This window comes from Paralichthys olivaceus, chromosome 14 (assembly GCF_024713975.1).
Source record: "Paralichthys olivaceus isolate ysfri-2021 chromosome 14, ASM2471397v2, whole genome shotgun sequence".
Lineage (NCBI taxonomy): Eukaryota > Metazoa > Chordata > Actinopteri > Pleuronectiformes > Paralichthyidae > Paralichthys > Paralichthys olivaceus.
The window spans coordinates 21,706,196-21,729,159 of record NC_091106.1 but is presented as its reverse complement, the minus strand read 5'-3'; the positions used below and the strand labels follow the sequence as shown (position 1 = coordinate 21,729,159).

The 22,964-nt window shown below is 42.5% G+C and overlaps 1 protein-coding gene across 1 annotated transcript in view; it reads left to right on the top strand.

Moving 5' to 3' along the window:
• The window catches only part of cdh11 (cadherin 11, type 2, OB-cadherin (osteoblast)), a 76,738-nt gene that overhangs the window by 43,647 nt on the left and 10,127 nt on the right, over positions 1-22,964 (top strand). The window contains exons 3-8 of the mRNA XM_069539258.1: positions 7,997-8,397; positions 9,227-9,366; positions 10,015-10,309; positions 13,089-13,208; positions 14,989-15,156; positions 18,744-18,931. Of these exons, the coding sequence (XP_069395359.1) occupies positions 8,262-8,397; positions 9,227-9,366; positions 10,015-10,309; positions 13,089-13,208; positions 14,989-15,156; positions 18,744-18,931 (1,047 nt within the window). The 5' untranslated portion in view covers positions 7,997-8,261. The remainder of the gene's footprint in view (positions 1-7,996; positions 8,398-9,226; positions 9,367-10,014; positions 10,310-13,088; positions 13,209-14,988; positions 15,157-18,743; positions 18,932-22,964) is intronic.

Sequence of the window (22,964 nt, the reverse complement as noted above, 5' to 3'; positions counted from 1 at the left end):
TCCTCTAGAAAAAGCTTTGTTTATTTAGCGCCCTTCAAATGAAGACAACGCGTCAACGTCTTTAGAGAAATAACTTCTGAGTAGGAAAAATAAACGTGTGGTTCACTTTTTAATTTCTCTTATTGAATGGTAACAACATAAAAACACATTTATAAACAGTAGAAAACCTTGTGATTTATATAGGAGGTAGTAATACACATTAAGTACACATCTATCTATATGACAAAGTAGACTGCAGCACTGTATTGCAGAAATATATCAGTCGACATCTGTAATAATGGAGTTTGTGGTTTTAATCATCTATTGAATGAATTAAAACTTAAATATACGAGTAAGTTTTTATTATTTAAAATTGCATAAATAATGGAAATAATATTTTGCGTGAAATAGGGTGTCATGTGGAAACAATGCGTAACTGTGTAAAGTTTTTATTGACAACAAGACTAAACTCATCCAGTTTATACTTTGTCGAGTACGGCTCCAAATCTTTCCTCATCATTATCCTTCTTTATTCATCTTTGATCGTCGCGTTTAACGGATCCAAGTGATAAGATCGGACTCATGTGGCTGTGATGTGACTGAAACACTTTCAGAAACACATGTTCTCCATGACACAGACTGACAGAAGGATTATCTCTCCCTGTCGTCAGACTGTTCCTGCATGCAACATCTTTTCAGCCGTTTTCCAGAAATCAATGACCTGTATAACCTGTGTCTCGTTCTCTCTGAGGCCCAGAAAAACACGTTATTTACCGACTGAGCTCGCTCCCTCCGAGCTTCGGAGTCCGTCTTCACCCGCAGTGGCCCTTCTGGCCCCTCTTTTCACGCAGGGGCGTCCGTTTCCTCGTGGGAGAAGCTTTTTTGCGTCTCCCCAGAGGAGTCGGCTCTGCTACACGGAGGAAACTGATCCTCTTCACTCAGTTCTCTCCATCAAAAATATATCAACGCTCTGCGACACAAAGTGCATTACCTTTAGAGGGATGGATAAAAGGTGACTAATGCTTGTGCCGATCAAATCTAGCGGTGATGTATGCCTACACCTTTTTCACTGCACCGTGCAACTCTTACCTCGGTATTGTGAGAGTCGGTGAAGCCGTGTTATTCGCAGGGTTTGTGCCACGGGAAGAAAATGGATCATATCTAAATTACTGTAGTTTGATTTAGGTCTGATAGAACAGAAGAGGAGAAGAGAGAGCATTAAATACACCATTATTACAAATCGCACGCTCGTTAGATTACATGACAATTACATTTCTCACTACATGTTACTTAGATTTCAGCGTTCGGGACATTAAACGGGAGCAGAACATTTAGAATTAAATTCCCTTTCATGTAAAACGATACTAACGATGTTAAAGTGAGGCTGATTGGAGATAATAGTACAGGAAAAAGTGTGTGCGTGTGTGTGTGTGTGTGTGTGTGTGTACTGGAGACGTGGGGTCTTGTGGATGGTAATTAGCACTGTTATTTCACTAATGGCTTAACAGGAATCAGCAACTGCTACACACACGTACTCACACGCTAGCAAATTCACACATGACGCACACACACACACACACACACACACACACACACACACTCACACACACTCACACACTCACACACTCACACACACAGCCTAAACGAACTTTGCAGTATCTGTGTAAGTCGGTTGCCATTAATACCTGTTTTCACGACTGCTGAGAAAGCGCTGCAGATTTTTGTAACAACCCCCCCCCCGACACACACACACACCCACGCACACCCACGCACACCAAGGCCTATTAGATCCTCTAATTGAAAGGCAATTAAGCCTCAAGTTTCGTGGTGTGAGCTAAACGCCGGGTGTCTGTTTTCAGCACCGTTCTGTTTTTAAGCTTTTAACAGACCACAAAGAGCCGGTCACCGAAACGAGACACTCAGAGTGAACTTTAATACACTGACTCTCCGTCTGTCTGCACATCTTTGTGTCTCTTAGCGTCCCGTGACCTCCTCTGACTGATCGCTCTGTCGTCCTTCTCTCTTTGGTTTTCCTTCCGTAGTTAGAACGCTTACGCCGACATTTCCTGATGGCGGAAATCTTGTTTGCTTTCTTAAATAAAAGGATTCCAATGCATGTACTTCAAACCAGCAGACGGAAACAATTTATGGTTTAATATTTGCAACATCACAGAGCCTGTTGAAAATTGACTTGACATTTGTTAGACTGAAAATCTGACATCGTTTTATTTCTGCTGCTGGTTTTCTCCCTCTCGTCGCCCTCCTTCCTCTCTCGGGTTAATTCCATCCTCATCTTATCACATTTCTTGTAAAACATGTCACTTTGAGAAAAGAACACAAGTTTAAAAAAAAAATAATAACGCTGCACAGCTTTGCATTTACAGCAGAATAGCTGGGGGATTTGTTTTGGAGAGTAGGAGTGGATTTCTACAGTAACAGAAAATCTCATTTTAAACCTCACATGACCCCCCCCCCCCCCCCGTCCTCACAGCAGCATAAACAGAAAAATTTCACATCTGGTTCAAATTGTTGTTTTGGGTTATAGAAGGGTCCGCTGGTTGGAGGCGCTCTCGTGTGGTTGCAGGTTTGTTCCTGGCTGTCGTCAATCTTTTTGTTTTGGGGTTGACCTTGAGTTCTCAGGCAACGTCCCAAACACACATTTGTCTGTTTAGTGCAGCCAGCGGTGGTTAAGTAGAAGGAACCAGCAAAAGGTGAATTTAAGTTTACATTAAATAAATCCTGGCTCTTTTAGATTCGATTCCACAGTCTTGTTATTTTGTTACTTCAAATAACTTCCAGTTCGAAATGAGGCAACGACCCACAGTTCTCTCCTGTGCCGCCATCTCGGTTCCCGTCGGCACAGGCTCGCCGCCGTGCCAAATGACACGGACACGATGAAACTGTGGCTGCGAGAACGCAGAAGGGACAAATGTCGCCTTCAGGCCGCGCTGGGGGAACAAACAACACATTCGACATCAGTTCCCTCGTTCGTCTTAGCCTGTTAGCTAATTCAGACATAATCCTTTAGTCTCGGGGCTCGGGGGACAGTCGACTCTGCCAATTGTGTGTCAGCATTCGAACAAGTCATGATGTGTTAAAACTCTGATTATAAATGATCATTATAACTTTCACTTTCCCAGTGTCAACATTCATCGACATGGAAAATCCATCTTTGAGCCACATAAGAAATATCCCCAAACACCAAATGATGATTTCATAAACACCACGTCTGGTTTTCAAGATCAGACCAATGTTTAAAAGTTGTTAATCCAGCGTGAGAAGAACAGACACACTCATATATCCACATTTGGATTTGTACGGCGGATAGAATAAGATCATTACACATTCCTGACACAGGTGAAAAGTATGGAAAGACTCAGAGTGCTGAGGTAGACGGGGTTTATACACGCTCATACATAAATGAATCACCTTTATTACTTCTGACTTCCAGAGAGAGAAACAAAAAAAAAGTCTGTTTCATCCACCTTCTGTAAAGAGTCCAGGCTTTTTTTTCCCGATGTTATTTTAACGGCTGCTGTTGGAGTTTTGGCTCAATAAGGAGCGAGGGAGAGAAATTAAGAGAGAGACACTGAGAGAGGTGGAGCTGAGAGAGAGACAAGGGGGAGGTAAACAGCCTCCCACACGTCTGAGATGGAGACAGAGACGAAGTAAAATGAATCGAAATGATTGAAATGATCATCTCAACCATTTACCAGAAGTAGTGTCTTATTGTGTTTATCGGAGTTCAGGGTTTAAGTGCAGGAAAGGATTTTTCTGAAATGTGTATTTGTCAAAACAGAAGGTCAGTTTGTACAGTGAAGGATGGTAAAAACTTTTTGGGATTGCGACTGGTGAGTGGAGCTTCTAATTCTCCATTTTCCTGATCTGTACAGAGGAACATAAACTACACAGACAAATATATCACGGGGTCACATGTGAGGTCGCCGCGGTGACAAATTAGTTTGAAAACTTTGAATTATCATGTTCGCTCTTCTTTTTGCAAAAGGAGACATTTTCATTTTGTCAGAGGCTCCTTCAAGTTAACACGTTTCCATCTTTAACTAAAGGAATTAAAGCAACAACTATTTAACGCGTTAGCTAAAAAAGAAATAATGTGAAATGAACAACAACAATAAAACTAGTGAATTTTCTTCGCTCATTCACGGATGGGTGAGCGCTCCTTTAACGCTTTGTTTTCGGTTCTAGAGATAATTACTGTGATTCCAGCGCAGCAGCTTCTCTGACTATACACACAGCATGAGAGAGAGAGAGAGAGAGAGAGGTTTAGAGCGAGAGCACAACAAAAAGAGAAATGCATTTTCTATCCAGCATCGATTTACCTGCTCGAACTGTCTTTCGCTGCAGAGCCAGATGCTCCTGTTCCACATAATTAAAGGGACGGTTTGTTAATCACTGTGTTCCAAGTTGTTATTTGTTGTTTCTGGTGCAAAGTAAATTAATTCAGGGACGAGGGAGGTGACGTCGTGGAGACAAAGGACAGTTGTGGTCAGAAAACAATCATGAGACAAGGGACCGTGTTGTGAGGAAGAGATGCAGCATGTTTGGGAAAAGTTTATTCCAACGACTGGAATAGTTGAACTAATGACATAAAATAATTATCTTTGCTTAAAATACAAACTTAACACATGACTTGATGAAGAAAACAAAATGTGTATGGCTTTCTATTGGCGCACATATTATATATGATGTGTGAATGCACTTTATTGTGCTTTATGTTGCATGTAACTTTGTTTTAATCGCCATCTTTTCTTTCTATTAAGCACTTTATTATTATTATTATTATTTTATCCCTATCGAATAACAAAAATAGAATAAAAATCTGAACGCTATTATTATCTTTGACTTTGTCCTCTTATCTTTTAGCAATAGAAGAATTCAACAAATTTAGACTCTCAGGCAGACTTGGTTATTAATAGTCAGATACACAGGGTGTGATTGGTCGGTTAGTGAGGATATGTCAGCCAGCGGGGTCGTTTTTAACCCCCGAGCTCTGACCTCTGCATGACACACACACACACACACACACACACACACACACACACACACACACACACACACACTGTTTGTATAGCTACACTCTAATGTTAGCCAATGAATCACAGGAGTCTAGTCCAACACTTGAGTCATGGATTCACAGCAACGCTTCGAGCCCAGGGGAACGACACACACACACACACACACACACACACACACACACACACACACACACACACACACACACACACTCTGCTGTTCATTGGTCTAATGTGACTCTTGAGTCACACATTCAGAGAGAGGAAGTGGTCTGGCCAAAAGGCATGCTGACCCTGGGGAGTCATTATCACTCTGTTTCTGTCTTGAATTTTTTTTTTTTTTTTTGTCTCCTTCTTTTCTCCCCCTCTCTCTCTCTCTTTTTTAAACAAAAGAATATGAGAGAAGAAGTATTTGCAGGATGATGCAGGATTCACACTCCAAACACACTTTAAGAAATGCACGAACAACGTAAATTGCGTTATTTGAATTTGATAGCAGGGTCATTTCATTAACATCAAGCGAGTCGCACATCCTCATATTCACGGTCAGGCTGAGGGTTTCAGAGCGGTCACTCAGTCATTTTGATTATTCTTGTGTTATTTTGAGTTGGACTCGACACATCTGACAGGTTTTCAGATAAATGACACATGACCGATAGCATAACAGGGTGTCAGTGAAAGCTATTTATTTTTGGACATGTTTTATTTTTGCTTGATAAACCTGACACTTAATTTGATGAATAAATGACAGTTTTAGAGGCTGTTAATAGGTTCTGCACAACAAGTGCACACCAGGGTTTATTATTGTTTTTGGTGTTGACCGTCTCAGGAATTCTTTTTCAGTACATTCTCTGTTCTCTTCCACAATTTTCACCTGCGAGTGACAACTTCCAAGAATAGATATGAGTTTTGATTTTATGGCTTTGTAATAAATCCTTTTTGTTGTAATCCTGCTGACAAATAAGCCAATCAACAAACAGTTTAATAGTTTTGACAAATTTAATTTTAAAGTTACTTTTTGGCTGATACAGCAAAATGGACAATTAAATCATGATTCTCTTCACATAGCGTCGCTGTTTTGTCTTTTATCTGTTTATACATTCACTGCTCAGACTTTTATCCCTTTTGTCTCTTGAACAAATTTTGTATTTTCCTTTTTGTTATTTCATTTTAGTCTTAGTTTAGCAACTGAGAGGATAAAATAGCTTTGAGGTTCGTACAAGTAAATGATGGACAAGCATGCACACACACACACACACACACACACACACCTATCAGAGGACTCAAGGATAATTAGCCAGATGATGAGCCGGTATGGGATTAACTGTCAACACTTCCTGGTTGGCTAGTCATGTGGTCAACGGGAGCCAATGAGCCCTGAGGGAATTATCTCATCTACTGAGCTATTGAATATGAATCACACATACACAACATCTGTATGATCCACGCATAGAAACCCAGATACAAAAACACAGTTGTTGTTGGTGTAAAGGGGACGTGCGCACAATCGCTCACTATCAATGTTTAATGATAGTAAAACAGCTTTGGTGCAATTATTATTTTTGTATAAAGTCTCCTTGCACCGACACTTAATGTATATACGTGGACAATAACGTGGATGGTTTGCAGCTGCGTCCTAAATACCCCGTCAACCATGTCCAGTGCCGTGATGGAAATTCACATTAGATCCAGCTGTGAGCAAATGATGCATCAGTATCTAACTAATGGACGACACAATGATATATCTGACTGTAGATGTGTTGTTAGTGTGGGTCGATTAATTGAATCATTGTCTCACATTAAGAGCAATTAGGTGCAAGTGTTTCACAATTTGCATATTTAAATTCTGATCATGGACACTAATGCACGTCATCCTAATGGACTTGACTTGAAACCATATAATTATTACAACTAAAACATTTTGATGGTTTCCTTTTCCCTTATTTCTTATTACTGCGCATTGCAACATTTTCCTGAGAAACAATCTCTTGAGCAAAACACTAAAGAGTTTGTTGAAATGAAGTTGGAGGAATTATGCCACTGTTATATCGCTGCCTAACATTTTATGAGCATGGTTGAGTTTTAATAGTTGGGCATACAAGGTCTTCAGGGTCCAGCCCCATCCCTTCTTCACCAACACATTCAAACGTAATCATTCCGCAGTCATGACTGTACCAGATCATAGAAAAACAAAGAACCAGGGGCCTTTGGAGAACCACGGCTTTCCACTGGATCTTGGCATCGTCTGATTCATTCCTCCGTTGCTCTCATCACATTTATTTCGCTACGTGCTCGTACGCCAAGACGTTTCATTAAACTTGCACTGAGGGCAGTTCATTGACATTCATCTCGGGATCCGAGCAGTGAGCAAGCAGTTTCTTGCTTCACAGTTCAGGACTGATGACGGACAAGTTGAGTTTTTTGGGTTTTTTTGTACGGATCAAATGTGGTCTTTTTCCTGCTGATTCAGTCACTGCAGAGACAGAGATGCTTGAATCATCACCACTTTTCTAATCAGTCTCCTTTTAAACAGATCCCAAGTAAAGAGGGTCTGAAGCCGTCATCGAGTTCAACACATTCTCACATTTCCAGTGTTTTCATTACATTTGAAAAGGCTGTAAATGGAGCAGAAGTGCGACCCTGTGTTGTACATGAGCTGCGGCTCCTACACTAAATCAGTCTGTGTCTAATTGAATTAAAGCTAATGAGGTTGCAGACAGCATTGTCTGAGTAATTAGTACAATGTCCTAATCAAGACAACAACCATTTAAGAAGCCAGATCTGCGACTGCAATCGATTAACATTACCCCGTCTAAACAGGCAGGAGTGAACGATTACTAAACTGTTTGTGTTTTTACTTCTCATTGCTCATTCAATTTGTTTGCAGGCAAAGGTTCTGATAAAGCCACAGATTCTCAAAGCTTTATTTTTCATTGTTTTTAACGATAATTAACCAAGCTACATTCTCCTCTGTTCTCTTTCAGGCTCTGTGATTGGAGGAGAGAGGGAATGAACAAACTGTGAGAGAAGAACAAGGAGACAAAAGGCAGCAACGTGAAAGTTGCTGATGAGAACCGACAGCTACAGGCCCCGTCTCAGCTAATGAACTAGAAATTCGTCAACAGCATTTTGTTTGCTAAAACAGGACATCACCTCAGTGGGAGCGGAGCTCCACTGAGAGGACGCAGAGAGCAGGGGTCAGAGTGAAGCGCTCGGTTGCTCAGGTTGGACAAGAAGCCGACGCTGACGATGAAGCGACAGGGCCTCGGGCTGCTGAGAGCCCTCCTGGTGTTGGTGGGAGTTTCTGCGCTCTGCAGTGTTGCGTTAGGAACCCGGAAAGGAAACGCTTCCTTGGATCAGAGGAGCCACAGACACAGAAATCCAGGTTTGACCAAAGGAACAAAGTTTCCTCATCATATGGACTTAATAAATCACGTAATGTGAAAAACGCCACTGCTTGTTCATGGTATCTGTACGTTAATACTGACAATGATCCTTTCTTTCAAATTGATCCTTTTAGCCACAAGTCACTTTGTTCTGTCATGATGATCTAATTTTGGACAAGAATGTTCCATCCAGGCTGTGAACAAAATGTTAACTTGAGAAAACTTAATTGCTCATTGTCATGTCCATTTGCAAAGATGAAGCTGAAATGGTACTTTGATCTAGACTCTAGACAGACATGAACTCAGATTGGATAATCCGATAATTCGACTTTATGCATTAGCTTTCTATCAAATTACAATTTTCATGTATCTTTCCTTGACTTAGTAAGTATTTGTTCTTCGATCAAAGCAGCCTCCAGGTTTAGCAGACGTTCAACCGCGGCTGCTCCTCAGTGCGACCGCAGCCTGTTAGCCACCGAGCAGCTGCGCTGGAACAGGTCAAGTGCCTCCCCACCTAAAAGAACTACTTGTTAGAAGTGTGTGTCGTTCCCCAGCAGCCACCCACATTTTCTCAGCTGGGATTTGAACCACTGATCCATAATTCAAAAGTGGGCCTCTCTGTTCAGGAGGTTACTGCCTCCCACCCACTCTGGAGTTCACCCTTTTTGAAAAATATTCTCAGAGAAGAAACTGCAGTTGCAGAGAGAAAGAAAGAAATGCACTCATTCAAATCTTTTATATTTGCCTCTCACATTTTAAAAACTTGAATTTAGGAAAAATTTAATTTGTGGGCTGAAGAAATGTTCTACTGTACTTGTGTGCTTGTAGGTCACTTGTCGTTGCACAGACACAGACAGCGGACGGGGAAGGAAGGGCAGGTACTCCATCGGTCCAAAAGAGGATGGGTCTGGAATCAGTTCTTCGTCATTGAGGAGTACACTGGACCTGACCCAGTTCTGGTGGGCAGGGTGAGTATTATATAGTTGATGAAGCGACGTTCCATCAACTCCTCATCAGTCGAAACAGAATTAACACCCGAACAACGGTCTGGACTTTGCTGTTGCCGTTTAAATTGATAGCTGCACTGTCCTCCGGTGACAGTCGTGGCCGGGGCACGGCGGGTGACAGCAAACTCCAAACAGGATTGAAATGTGCGTTTCTCGTTTATCACGGAGAGAGAAAGAGAGAGGTCATGTTCACATTCGGGGGTGAGGATGATTGGTGGCACTCCTCCACAACAACATCACTCAAATGCTGCAGCGGCTTCCATAAACAACAAACGCATCATATTTCTTTGTGTCGGGGTTGTAAAGAAAAACCGAGTGTTTAATTGAATTTTGAACATCCTTCCATTTTTTGTTTTGACAACGTTTTAAATCTCTTACTTATTAGCGTTTGGTCGTCTCCACCCCCGCACATCTACTCGCCTGTCTATCGAAGCATTTCAGCCTCTTGCATTCACAGAGTTGAGAAACAGAAGCCTTGTGTTACTTTGACAACAAGGCTAAATGTCTCATCTGTCACTCTTACTCTTTCACTTGAATTTCAGATGTTGGCAGAACAGAACATGTCTTACGATTGCATTATCCCTTCTTTTTGTATTGTTGTCTCTTCAGCTCCACTCAGACGTAGACTCAGGCAATGGCAACATCAAGTATATCCTCTCCGGTGAAGGTGCGGGGACGATCTTCGTCATTGATGACAAGACGGGCAACATCCATGCCACGAAAACCCTGGACCGCGAGGAGCAGGCGCAGTACACGTTAACAGCCCAGGCCGTGGCAAGAGACACTAATAAGCCTCTGGAGCCTCCGTCAGAGTTCATAGTGAAAGTTCAGGACATCAACGATAATCCACCAGAGTTCCTACATGGGCCGTACTACGCCAGGGTCCCTGAGATGTCCAACGTTGGTGAGTCTCAGCTTGAAGATTGTTGATTTGTAGTTGTATGCCTCCTCTACACTACTGCTGATGCTGATCTCCAGATCAACGTCCAGACAAAAACACAAAAACGACTACAAATGCTCAAACAAACCGCGATAAAGTCTATAATCAACAATCCATTGAGGATGAAAGGCTCACGTTTTGCAAAATATTTGCATCAGTGTGGACAGTGGGTTAATTTTACGAGATAATGAGAGTTTAGTAAAGGACAGAGGACCGAAATGCGTCAGACATTTGTTTAAATGCTCTAAATTGATGCTGTTGAAAATTTCTCTGTCTTAAATGCGAGCTGAGTCCAGCAGATTTATTTTCTGTCCTCATATAATTTGATAACAACGATGATTCAGACGAGATAATGAAATGTCATCTCATTCAGTGCAGAGAAAAAAAAATCTCCTCTGTATATTGAGTGACATTTGTTAATAAAGTCACTGATGGAGTTGGTGTTGTTTGTCTGCTAAACAGCCTTTTTCATACATTATTAATCGTGGCAGTAATGTGAACACAGGAAGTGTGGCAGAGAAGTGGATATCAGACGGAGCCATTAGCCGATACATGCAGCTCCTGAATATATCATTTTTCTTTCTTTTCTTGCGTGTACATAAAAGGGAAAAAATGAGCTGGGAAATATTTAGCAGTGCGTTGGCATGGGCAGGAGCTCCAGCCATCTCCTCGGAGTCTTCTTACTCAGAGCTTGTGATCCTGATAGATTTTCTTTCCAAATATTATGCGGTCTTGGAGAGTCTTCAACCCCTCAAGGCTGACCTGAACTGAACCCCACTGGCAGTGGAGCTGCCTGAGACTCTGAAAGCCGAAGAAATCCCTTCCCTGAATGAACAGGACTTCCAAAGAAAGAACTTCTGAAAGGACGTCTCAATGAGTTCTGTTCAGGCTTCGTTCTGTTTTTTCTCGCCTGCACATCCGCTTCTTAAGCTCAAACCTGAATACAGAAGTCTGGCAGGGAGGAGCCGCCAGTTGCTATCAGCCTCAACGACTGAAGAAGAGAGGACGAGGGAAAAAAATGGACTAACTAGGTCCATGTTCCCTCATGGATGTCAGAATTAGATCAGACGGAGAAGAAAGTCTTTCTCAAATTAACATTCTTGGTAATTTAGCATGTGGACTTAAGGTAGCTGCCACATTGAGAACAGGGATGAATGAAAGTTGCAGAGACAATGGAGTTCATATGGAGAATGACTCCCAAAGCTGAAACTGACGACTGTTCACCAGACATCACATGAGAAACTGATGTCCACAGTGTGTTATTAATACAACACAGTAACACAGCTGTTTCAGCATTTATCATTCCTCCTTTGTTTTTGCTCACCCAAATATTATTGTCTTCAAATACTGATTGCTTTAAACAAAAACTAAAGTTCTAACCTGTATTAACATGGTGGAAAAATCTGGAGTAAAATGCAAAACCAACCAGAAACACCACACACAAGACGATGATCTATATTCGTATGTAAACAATTAAATGTGAAACGTATAAATAGAATGCACCGCCTACAGGCGACGGATGTTACAGCTGCAGTTTCAAGCTGCGATTACGTGTGTTGTCTGTAGGAGATAACGACACGACAGAGGCTGAACTACAATTTAGGGTAGAGACGGAGAGAGGGATATTTTTAGACGGAGCAAGTTGATGGAAAGAGAGAAGTTCGTGCATGGAGAGGGAGAGAGATTTGGGCAGAGTAAATCTGGCTAATCAAACCAGTGTTGGGTATTTGACTGGCTCAAATCCATAGCTCACATTTCTAATTGGTTTGGAGCTTACCAGCTTTTCCTGCTGTCACACACACACACAGAGACACACACGCACACACGCCTGGCATAATATGACAGTGGAAAGCCTCAACTCCCCGACAGTGCAGCTCGACATCTGGAGAAAGAAAGAGCAGGAAAGATGGTAAATGGACCACATGTATATAGTGTGTTTCTCACTGCTCTTTACAACGTATGTCTCATTCAACCAAGCACACACACAGAACCAGGAGCAGTTAGAGGGTCAGTGTTTTGCTCAAGGGCACTTGGACACGCTCTCAGGAGGAGAACACCTCTGGCAGCGACATGTAGAGATGCATATTGTAGAAGTGGTCTGAAATGACCCACGCTGCAGAGAGGCGAGTTTCTGTGTGACTTTTATTAGTTGTGTCACATCTGAAAACGGAAATTTCAACAATTATGCAATGTTAATGAAAGGCATTTCACACTCCTGCAAATTTTAATTTCATTGGGTCTATTTGCTCGGCTTCACTGTGTCAAGCTCAGTTAAGCGAAACTCACTCCGAGTAAATTGCTGTTGTCGTATGAAACCACCGCATCTTCAAAGTGTCATTTTTCTGTTGGGAGGTGGGGGGGGGCTAAAATGAACTACCTTGTTTTTGAGCTCTACAAACATTTCAGATTATCCAGAGGGTTTTGATGGAGTTCTATAAAAACCAGGGGCTGTAGAAATGCCAATGCATTGAGGGAATATAAAGCATTTAAAACACTCAACAAAACTATGGCTGATATTGTAGAGTGAGTGCTCCCAACCAACAATGATGAAATGTGGAGAAATGATAGTGTGGACCTGCCTCACGGGAGCAGCGAGGGAAGGGACAGTGTTTTTTATTCCCCTCTCTCCTCTGCAGGTGAATCGACACACTCTCCATGACAAGCTTGTTTGTCAAACTGTTCTTGAACCGAATCACTGAGAGTAGAGTTATCTCCTGACTCGTCTGTCATGTCTGTTCTATAGGTACCTCAGTGATGCAGGTGACAGCTACAGATGCCGATGACCCCACCTACGGCAACAGCGCCCGGCTGGTGTACAGCATCCTGCAAGGACAACCGTATTTCTCCGTGGAGCCTCAGACAGGTGAGGATGGAAATAGTCTGCAACCATCTACAGGCTTATAACTCTTGATGTAGTTTGTTGCACAGACACAGAAACACAGACAGGCTTATAGGATTAGTCTGGCACCTGCTCACTGAACATCCTGCAAACACGCACTATATAGTCACATGCAGCAAGTTCGACTAAACATGGTATCACTACTAAATATTGTAACGTCATCGGTATAAAATATGTATGCACACGACTTGAAGCAACATTATGCAACTTCAGAATGAGTTACTCCTCACCCTGAACAATCTCCTGTGAGAAGTGTGGAGCTGACTGATGGATCACAATCAGGTCCAGCAAGTTGAAGAGTAAAGCCGAACTGTAGATCAGTTAAAAAGACGGAGAAATCATTAAATACCAGAGTTTCTCTCCAATACTCAGGAGAAAACTTGAAAAATATGAGGAATTCTTAACAGAGCTGGCTGTGTGGATTTGTTACAGCTCTTCTGGTTGAGAAAGCTGGGGATCATGGGTAATATCCATGTAATGAATATTAATGAATAATGAGTAGGACTACGCAGTCAGAGCTTCACTCAACAAATTGACTATGTTTAAAAGGATCCAATATCAACCTGAATAAACCAAAAGTCTGAATAAGACACTGACATGTAAACAGCAAAAGTTGTAGCTTTTACAAATTCAGAACAAAAACACCAGAGAGGGTCGGCGGTACATGAACTATTTCAGTTTGGAGTTTTAAAAAAGGCGGAATAATGGTTTAAACCATAATCAATCTATCAATTTACGCTCTGTTCCATGTAAACTTAGTTTTTTCGTGGCTGAAGTGACATAGTGTTGCTTTAACTTCCATGTCTATGAGGCAACCAGTGGAAACGACTTGTTAGTAAGACCGAAGTGAAAATGTTTCTGCAATATACAATATATTCTCAATATAGGTTCTCATTGCTGCAGGGATCAGGTAACAGCACGTCCTCTTCTCTGAAATTGGTGGGGGAAAGGAGGCACTGCTGCAAAAGAAGAGGTCCCCAGAGTCCAGGCCTAATATTTGGGTTTGCATTAAAAGAAGAAATTGGATGTCAGGAGGGAGGTTAGGGCAGACACGGAGCCATACCGGGTCAGACGGAGTGAAGAAGAAGAGAAACAGGGAGGTTAGGGAGGAGAAGGAGAGAGGGAGATCTGTTTAGACGGAGCAAGTTCATGGAAAGACAGGAGTTAGTGCATGAGAGAGCGAGAGAGATTTGTGCAGAGTAAATCTGGCTAATCAAACCAGTGTTGGGTATTTGACTGGCTCAAATCCATAGCTCACATTTCTAATTGGTTTGGAGATTACCAGCTTTTCCTGCTGTCACACACACACACACACACACACACGGTATAATATGACGGGTAGAAAGCCTCAACTCAACAACACTGCAGCTCGACATCTGGAGAAAGAGAGGGATGGAAAGAGAGAGGCAGCGGCGCTTGATGAATTAAACAGAAAGACAAAATTACCGGGGCTTGAAATGCAGAAAAATCAGACTTCACACATGTTTAACTAAAGTTCTGATGAGCGATGATATTTTATCTTTTGAAGAAATGACACCATCTCTCAGGAAGGTAAATCACACTAACTTGTTCTGTTTTGTCAAGCGAGACTTTTTGAAGTTATTAATTTAAACAGATAATATTCTGAAACATTTTGATAGAGGTACACGGTGTGTGAACTTGCAAACGCTACATCCATACAAATAGAAAAAGGCAGCAAATGTTAAGTGAGAGTTAATTTGATATTTTGAATCCGTCCATTCAGGTATAATTCGTACTGCCTTGCCCAACATGGACCGCGAGGCACGGCAGGAGTACGACGTCGTTATCCAGGCCAAAGACATGGGCGGTCACATGGGCGGCCTGTCGGGGACCACCGAGGTCAAAATCACCCTCACGGACGTTAACGACAACCCGCCGAAGTTCCCACAGAGTGAGTACACACACCTACTGTCTATGCATCAATAATAACTCTGGTGCGTCACCTTGTTGTCTATACACAAACATACATGTGCATGATTCTGTGTGTGTGTGTGTGTGTGTGTGTGTGCATGTAACCCAGAGGACATGTGTCTAAGTTAGCATGGAACCAGAGAAGTAACTGTGGCAGGCAGATATTTGCACCACAGTATTTTCTCCAGTCCACCTCTATGCCTGAAAACCCTTTCTCTCAATCCAGCTCTCTTTTCTTTCACCCTGGCTTTCTCGCTTAAGATTCTTCCTGGCCCTCGTTCCTCCTCCTTCTCCCCCTCGTGTAGCTCTGAGCAGAGGTACTCCTGGCAGAGATTCAGCAGAGAAGCTGCAGGAATGGATGAAGAGAAGAAGCAAGGAGGAAGGGAGGGGGCTGGAGAAAGGAAGAGACGAGGGCTCAGGATTTAGCCTGTGGAGAAGCTGAACAGGCGAGAAAAGAGAGGGACATGAGCAGAAGCAGTGAGGGAGAGAATATAAAAGACAAGGAGACGCAGGGAGAGAGAAAGAGCCTGTCAAAACGATCTCTCCACTTCCCGTGTTCTCCAACAAGCCGACTGTGTTTTAACGTCTCGCAGAGTAAAGCTGAAATCTTATTTTACAGGCGACAACTAACAGGCAGCATTTAGAGGGAAATTAGAAAGGGTGTCATGAACAACGGGCTCAGACGGAAATACGACTTTCTCTCCGGAAGTTTCAACATTGCTCTTAAATATCAGTCCTCCAAGGAAAATGCCAGAACTACAGGGTTATTTAACTCAATTAAATAAAATGTGGTCCAATTTTTTTAACCTTTATCGTATTTCTCTGATGTTTTTGATCAAAATGTTAATCTTGGAAATTATCTGAAATTAATAAAAGACAAAATATTTCCATTTTCAAATTCAATACTCTCCTCAAGACCGATTTACGCAGACAATGCCGATCAAAACACACCGTCCTTGGCAGAGGTAGTAATGAAGAACGTATTTCTGTTTCCATATCCAAAGTGGATAGAGAACATTTTTAAATAAGATCACATCGGCAGAAATCCGATTTTCTAACCAAGCATCATCAGACAGCATATGTTAACAAAGTACCTCCGTGCATTATTTCTGAATGTCGTCCGAGGATCACAGGCAGTTTACAGCGATACAAGACAACACACCAAATAGCAATCTGCTGTGATAGCGTGTGCTCTTGTTGCAAACAAAAACACGTAGCGGCAGTAGAGGCAGTACACGAAACATATCCCAGATGGTGTGAATGAGGACAGTGATTACTTATTTAGTAGCTGGGCAGAGTAAGTGAGAGCCGGGAGCGAGGAGAAAAAAAATTGGATATGAGATAAGCAAGTCAAGGAAGAAAAACAGAGTCAAAGCAAGAGGCAGAGAAAAGACGGAAATAAAACAGATTCAAAGGGAGAGAGAGAAAAACAATGAGAGATAAAAACAGACAGAAAAGGATATATGGCACAGCGTGACTCCCTCTCCTTGTTCCAGCAGCTTTTCTGCTTCCATTCATGCTGTGGTATTTTTTTACTTTCAGTCCTCGGCTTGATCTTTCCATCTCTGTTTGACACAGACTCTCTGTCCTCGTACTTTTCTCCCTTTCACCTCATTATCAAGAATCTTTCATTTCTACATCGAAAATCTTTGAAATCCTAAAAAAAACGCAAATCGGCACCAATCAACAAAAAACCATTGTCGGATGTTTTTATCCATTTTCCAACATTGTCAAGTTTGTGTGGTATATTTGGTGAAACTGAGAAAAATGTACTTAAATTATACTTTGTGCAAAGTCAGCATGTCTGTGAACAGGTCCGCCTCCTGCAGCTATAACTACCAACTGCTACCAAATGTCCTCGAAGAGCAGGATGTGTGTGTCTGTGTGAATTCAAGTTTTGGCAGAGGTTCATTTGAGTAATGAGTTTAGTGCTGCTAACCACAAAGTCCACGCCCACCACAGTGTGATTAACACGCATCATCATTATATTAGCTCCACGAACGCACATCTCCCCAGTTAGTTTTAAATCATCACCACATCCAACATTAAAAGCTTCTCCAGTATCGTCTATATGCAAACACAATAAAGTTGCGAGTATGAGCAGCGGTTAATTAAGCAGTATTATTGTTCCAGTTTCTGTAATTCCCTCCAGTTAGTGGAGAGATTGTGGTAATTTCCTCATATGTTCATTCCTGCAGCTCCTCTTTTCAGCCTCTGTCTGAAACACTTGGTCTCTTTTAAACTTTGCTGATTTCATGAGAGTCTCCTTCCAATAGCGCCACCATTCATGAGGCGTGCACAGAAAGCAACTCATGAACTTTCTCATAATCACTGAAAAGTTAAAGACAATTTATTTTATTTTGCCTCCACTGAGGTCCTTCAATGTAAATGCACATTTCAGCTCAAAGCCAGGTACGCCAGGCCGCCTGTGTGTTCTGTCATACAATGTTTAACTCAGCTGCCAGGAGCCATTTGAGTTAAGCTACTTAGTAAAAAAGACAGAATAGAACGACAGGAGAAGAGATGCAGGAAAACGGGCAAAGCGAGGGCAAGGATGAAATGAGCTTTTAGCCTGAAAAAGGCAGACGTGAGAGAGAGAGTGGGGGGAGGACAAAGACGAGCTGAGGAGACAGGCGTGAGAGAAATTGGGGCGGACCTGGGGAGGAGAGGTGAGGATGAATGGGGGGATTTGGAAGGATGGAGTGGAAAGGGGAGAAACAAATGACAGAGGAGGAAGATGGGAAGGATGTGAGGCAGGAATAAGGAGAGGAGCGCAGACAGAGATGAAGAGGGAAGATGGAGAGGAGGGATTCTGTGAGGATCAATGGAGAAAAAAAAAGCAGTAGAGGGCTGCAGGGTGGCAGCAGGATTTGGGCTGGATGGATCAAGTCCCGTGAATCACTCTCCGCTTCCACTCGCTCCGGAAAACACGTGACAGAATCAATTTCATGATTCACGGGATTGACACACGTGGACAAGCAGGATAAACATGCTAATGGCGTAGACCACATAAAATGATGAGCTCTCGTGTGCTCGATATCTGAATCATCATAGGATGAGGTGACGGCAGAGGAAGGAGGGATTGGGGAAGGATTGATGAGAACTGACAGATTTGGGGGGAAAGAGTAGAAATAGGATGATGGACAGAGGAAAGAGGAGGATTTAGGATAAATTGAGCAGAGATGGAAGAGAAATGAAGACGCGCGTGGAGAAAGGTTCGAGGATGAGGAGTGAGATGATGCGTGGAGGAGAGAGGGATAGAAGGAGAAAGAGACGACATATGGTCTTACCGTTTTCATTCTGCAAGCCAGGTGTCGACTCCCTCAGACACACACACCTGACACTAAAGGGGATATTAATATCCTTTGGGCCATATAAGACAGATGGTATAGTTCATGTTAATCCTGCTCTGCCCTCCAAAAACTGACCCTGCCTCAGACAGTAAACACGGTGGCAGCCAGCCAGCGATTCTCCAAAGACTGTCTGAGGAGCATTGAATACCAAAGCAACATCACCAACCTGCCAACCACAGCCCGGTAAACGCTCTGCCTTTATTCCTCCTCCCAGGTGTGTATCCCATGTCCGTGTTGGAGGACAAAGTCCCCGGAGAGGAGGTGGGTCGGATAAAGGCGAACGACCCCGACCTCGGAGACAACGGAATGGTGAACTACCGCTTGATAGACGGAGATGGAATGAGCATGTTCGAACTGACCACTGACTCCGAGACCAGAGAGGCTGTTATTAAACTGAAGAAGGTAAGAAAGCTACTCTACATTTTGTTTTTCTATCGTGGTCCACCCCGACAAGTTAATATGACAAACATGTTCACACACAGTTTCTTATTTACACATCCAACAGGAACAGAGCACATTAGCATTCATTTGGACTCACAATTCAGAATATTAAGTCCAATATTCACTCTCCGTTTAGCTCCTGAGGAAATATCCGACTATTTAGCATGTAAATGAAATGCTACACTATGTTAACACCAAGTTCAGCTCCTTGAAAACTATGTCTAGCTACTATTTGTTGTGCAGGTAGTGGGATTTTGCAGAAAGTAGGTCTGGATTCAGCTGCAGCTAAAAACATTGCTGTCATGAATGAACCAAAACAGCACAGTTGTGGACCAGAAGCTAAACAATGAGCTGTAACTCACTAAAAGGCTCTGTTAGGCCAAGAGTTGCTGCAGAATCAGATGCTTCATCAGGGTTTCATCTTCGATATAGCTGTTCTCAGAAATGCACTGAACTCTGGATACTCTCCTGAGTTTATCTGGAGGGGCTGTATGTGAGAAAGCAAATGTCTATGTCATTCTCCGGAGTTTTCCTGCCAGGCCCTGAGGAAGAACACGCGACGATGTCCGAGTGAGCCCATGTGACCCGAATGAGCGAATAGGCGCATTGATGATGCGACAAACACAAAACTGTGATAAAACTAAAAGAATAAAAATATCTCAGGATGAAAAAGAGGAGCTACACATGCAGAAGATGCCAAAGAAGATGTTACATTGGAAAAGCAAAGAGATTTCAAGAGCTTTGGTTGATGTCAAAGTGCCGTAAACAAAAACGTGGAGTCTGAAAATGCTTATGAAGGACACAGTATCTTTTACACAAGTTGTTCGTAGGCATTAGCATCAAGATCATGCGTCTGATCATAATGTTCGTCGACAGCATGATCTTCAAAACACCAACTACCCATGAAGTCCAACTAGCTTCTGATTTAAAAATCACTGTTTCTTGAAACCCTCCTCAAACCATTAATATTATGTCCGAAAAAGTAAAGATGCCTGTGTTTTGATTCATGATTTTACAATTGTGTTTGATTTCATGAGCTATGCTCTTCTTGTTGTAAATTGTTTTATAATAGCACCTCTCTTGACCAGTAGATATTGTGTATCACTAAAATATGATGAAAACAAGATTCACAATGGAACGGGAGACAGTGTCAGTGGTTGCTGTTCCTCTGGTCAGAAAAAAAATCAGGACAGAGAACATTGAATTAGTTGTGTCAGTTTGTGGCAAAGAACATTGGTCAGAATAAGTGTTCACTGATAGTGGCTGCTTCTACTAGCTAGCTCTTACGGAAACTATGTGTGCGTCATCACCCGTTCTCAGTTTGCCAGCAACACAAATGTAGTTGAGACGGCACTTTTTCGACGCACAAAGCAGTTTAGTGTGAGTCTCTGCCAGCCCAGATTTATGTCTGTGTCCAGAAAGTAAGACGTGCAGCAGTAAGGGGAGAGGGAAGGAGCAGCGGGGGGGGGTTTTGCCGCGTTCCCTCCGCTGACGACCCTCACGGTTCCTCATTGTGTTGGATATGAACACCGACTTTCATGTGAGAGTGAGAGTGCATTAACTTCCAGGCTTCCTTAGGCCAGAGAGCTCATCTTCTGCACTGTGACTCACACACACACAAACACAAACACACACACTCTATAACCACAGCTTTCAGTGATCCAGCTCAGCACACACAATTACTTTTTCTCGCCCTCCGTGTCTCTCTATTGCACGCACACACACTCGTCAGTCAGTCCCTCTGTCTCAAACACACACACGATGTTGTATGTGCGGCTGCAGGTCAGGATTATGCACTGAATCTTTCAGTGAGCTGTGGTTGCCTGTCTTTTGCTCCCGGGGCGTCCGACCTCTCTCAGTTAAAAAAAATATTTCATTTCAAACCGAGCCATCAAGGCGTGGGAGTTAAAAAAAAATAAGAATGAAATAAACACAAACATCTTAAGAGAAGACTGTTTTTTCTTCTTTTGAGTTCGTAAGTGATTAAACTCAACTCACGCGATCACACAGAGGTGATAACTTGGTCCCTCAGATTTAAAACCATGTCCAAGTGTGTAATTTAAAAGTATGATGGCATATCTGGCAAGTTGCATTTCCTGTCCAGAGGTAATGACGTCGGCAGTCGGCCTTAACATGGAGACGAAGATGTGGTGGGAAAATCTCTGTCTGACTCCATCAATACCATCTCATGCTTTTCTCTCACTCATGAGGCTTTGGAGCTGGAGGATGGCGTTAAGACTGGCAGGGTTAGGGGCTCTCTTCCTCACTGGTTTCACTGGGACTGAGCAGAGAAGCCTTAAAAACTTTAAGAGCCATTGAGCAAGGCACTTAATCGAGAGATTTAGCAACAATAGAAAACTATATGACTGTTCAGGGGAGGAGGAAGAACTGAAACACAAGTTACCCTCCTCGACCTCTGTCTTCCATGTCCAGTGCAAAACCACATGGGAACAGTTAAAATGTGAAGAAGTGGAAGTTGTCTGATTAAATGTACTGATGAGCAGGACAAGACAGACCAGTTACAGGCCGTGTTTGTGTGTCTGTGTGTGTGTGTGTGTGTGTGTGTGTGTGTGTGTGTGTGTGTGAGAGTTTTCCTCCAGTCAAAGGCAGAAAACTGTGGTTGTTAAATCCTTGTGTTTTAACTCAATAGAGGTAAAACTAGCCAGGACTGTGACCTCATTGTAAAAACAGTCTGGTGCACAGACACACACTTGCACGCATACATCAGAGGGGAGTCACGTATAGAAGCTGACAGCCAGTTCCATTTTAGTGTTTCTGGTAGAATGGTTAAAGTTGAACTGTAAAACTTTTAGTTTCATGAAAATCAGTTAATCTTTTATCATTAACTCAAATGAATTGAATTGTTTGAGTGTAGTCATAAAATATATAAATTGATAGAGTCACGAGTGGAAGTCTTGTAATTTGCAAATAATTCAGCTCCACAAACTCAATCAACAATCAAGTACTAGTTTCATTAACTTGAGGTTTGAAGACCACTTAGATTTTCAAATTAAAACAACTTTAATTGAAATAAACATGTTTAAATTGCAGTGTGAAGGCGGAAGGACGAATAATTAGAAGCTGATTTCAAAACCCTACACACACACACACACACACACACACACACACACACACACAGTGAATCCCCATTTTTGTTCCACTCAGTCTGACTGTTGCATGTGTGTGTGTGTGTGTGTGTGTAATCATTGTGTCTTAATGCCTCTCTGGGGAAATCAACACCTTTTGCACCCTGAAGGCTGCAGTGCCTCGCAAAAGCCAAACACACACAAGGCACATACACAGGGACTCACACACACTTGCACACCTAAACACACTTTAAAATTAGCATGGGGAGTAGCCTTCGCTAATGTCTATTCTCTCAATGTTCCTCACACTCACACACACACACACACACACACACACACACACACACACACAAGGATGAGCTTTAATCAGCTATTCTCTTTCAACTGTGTCCTGACGAAAGCAGTCCACAGAATATTAAGGAGCGCTGTGTGAATGTGTGTATGAGAGACAGAGTGTGTGTGTGCGTGTGTCAGGGAGAAAGAGAGAGAGGGAGAGAGAGAGAGGGCAAAGGAGACGGAGAGAGACCCGGAGACAGAGGCAGTGTAACGCAAAAAGGAAAATGAAAGAACTGGGTCACATCTATTCTATTAGCATCGTACCTGTCATCGAGAAATGCACCTACACCAGCGAGTCTGCCGGGACTGAAAGAGAGTGCAACAACCCGTCGAGAGAGGGAACGTCACTCTGGTATTAAGTCATTTGACTGAAAAGAGCTCTGAATCAGATTAAAGAGCGAGTGCGGGCTGCTGTCAGAGGCATCACCTGCAGATGATGGATACTGGCATACGGGGAAAGGAAACTATGACATAATAATCTGGCCAACACCTTGGATTAGATCCTTTTTTAGATAAAAAAAAACAAGGTTGCCCACCTGCGATTAACGCAAAGACCTTCTTAAGATATGAAA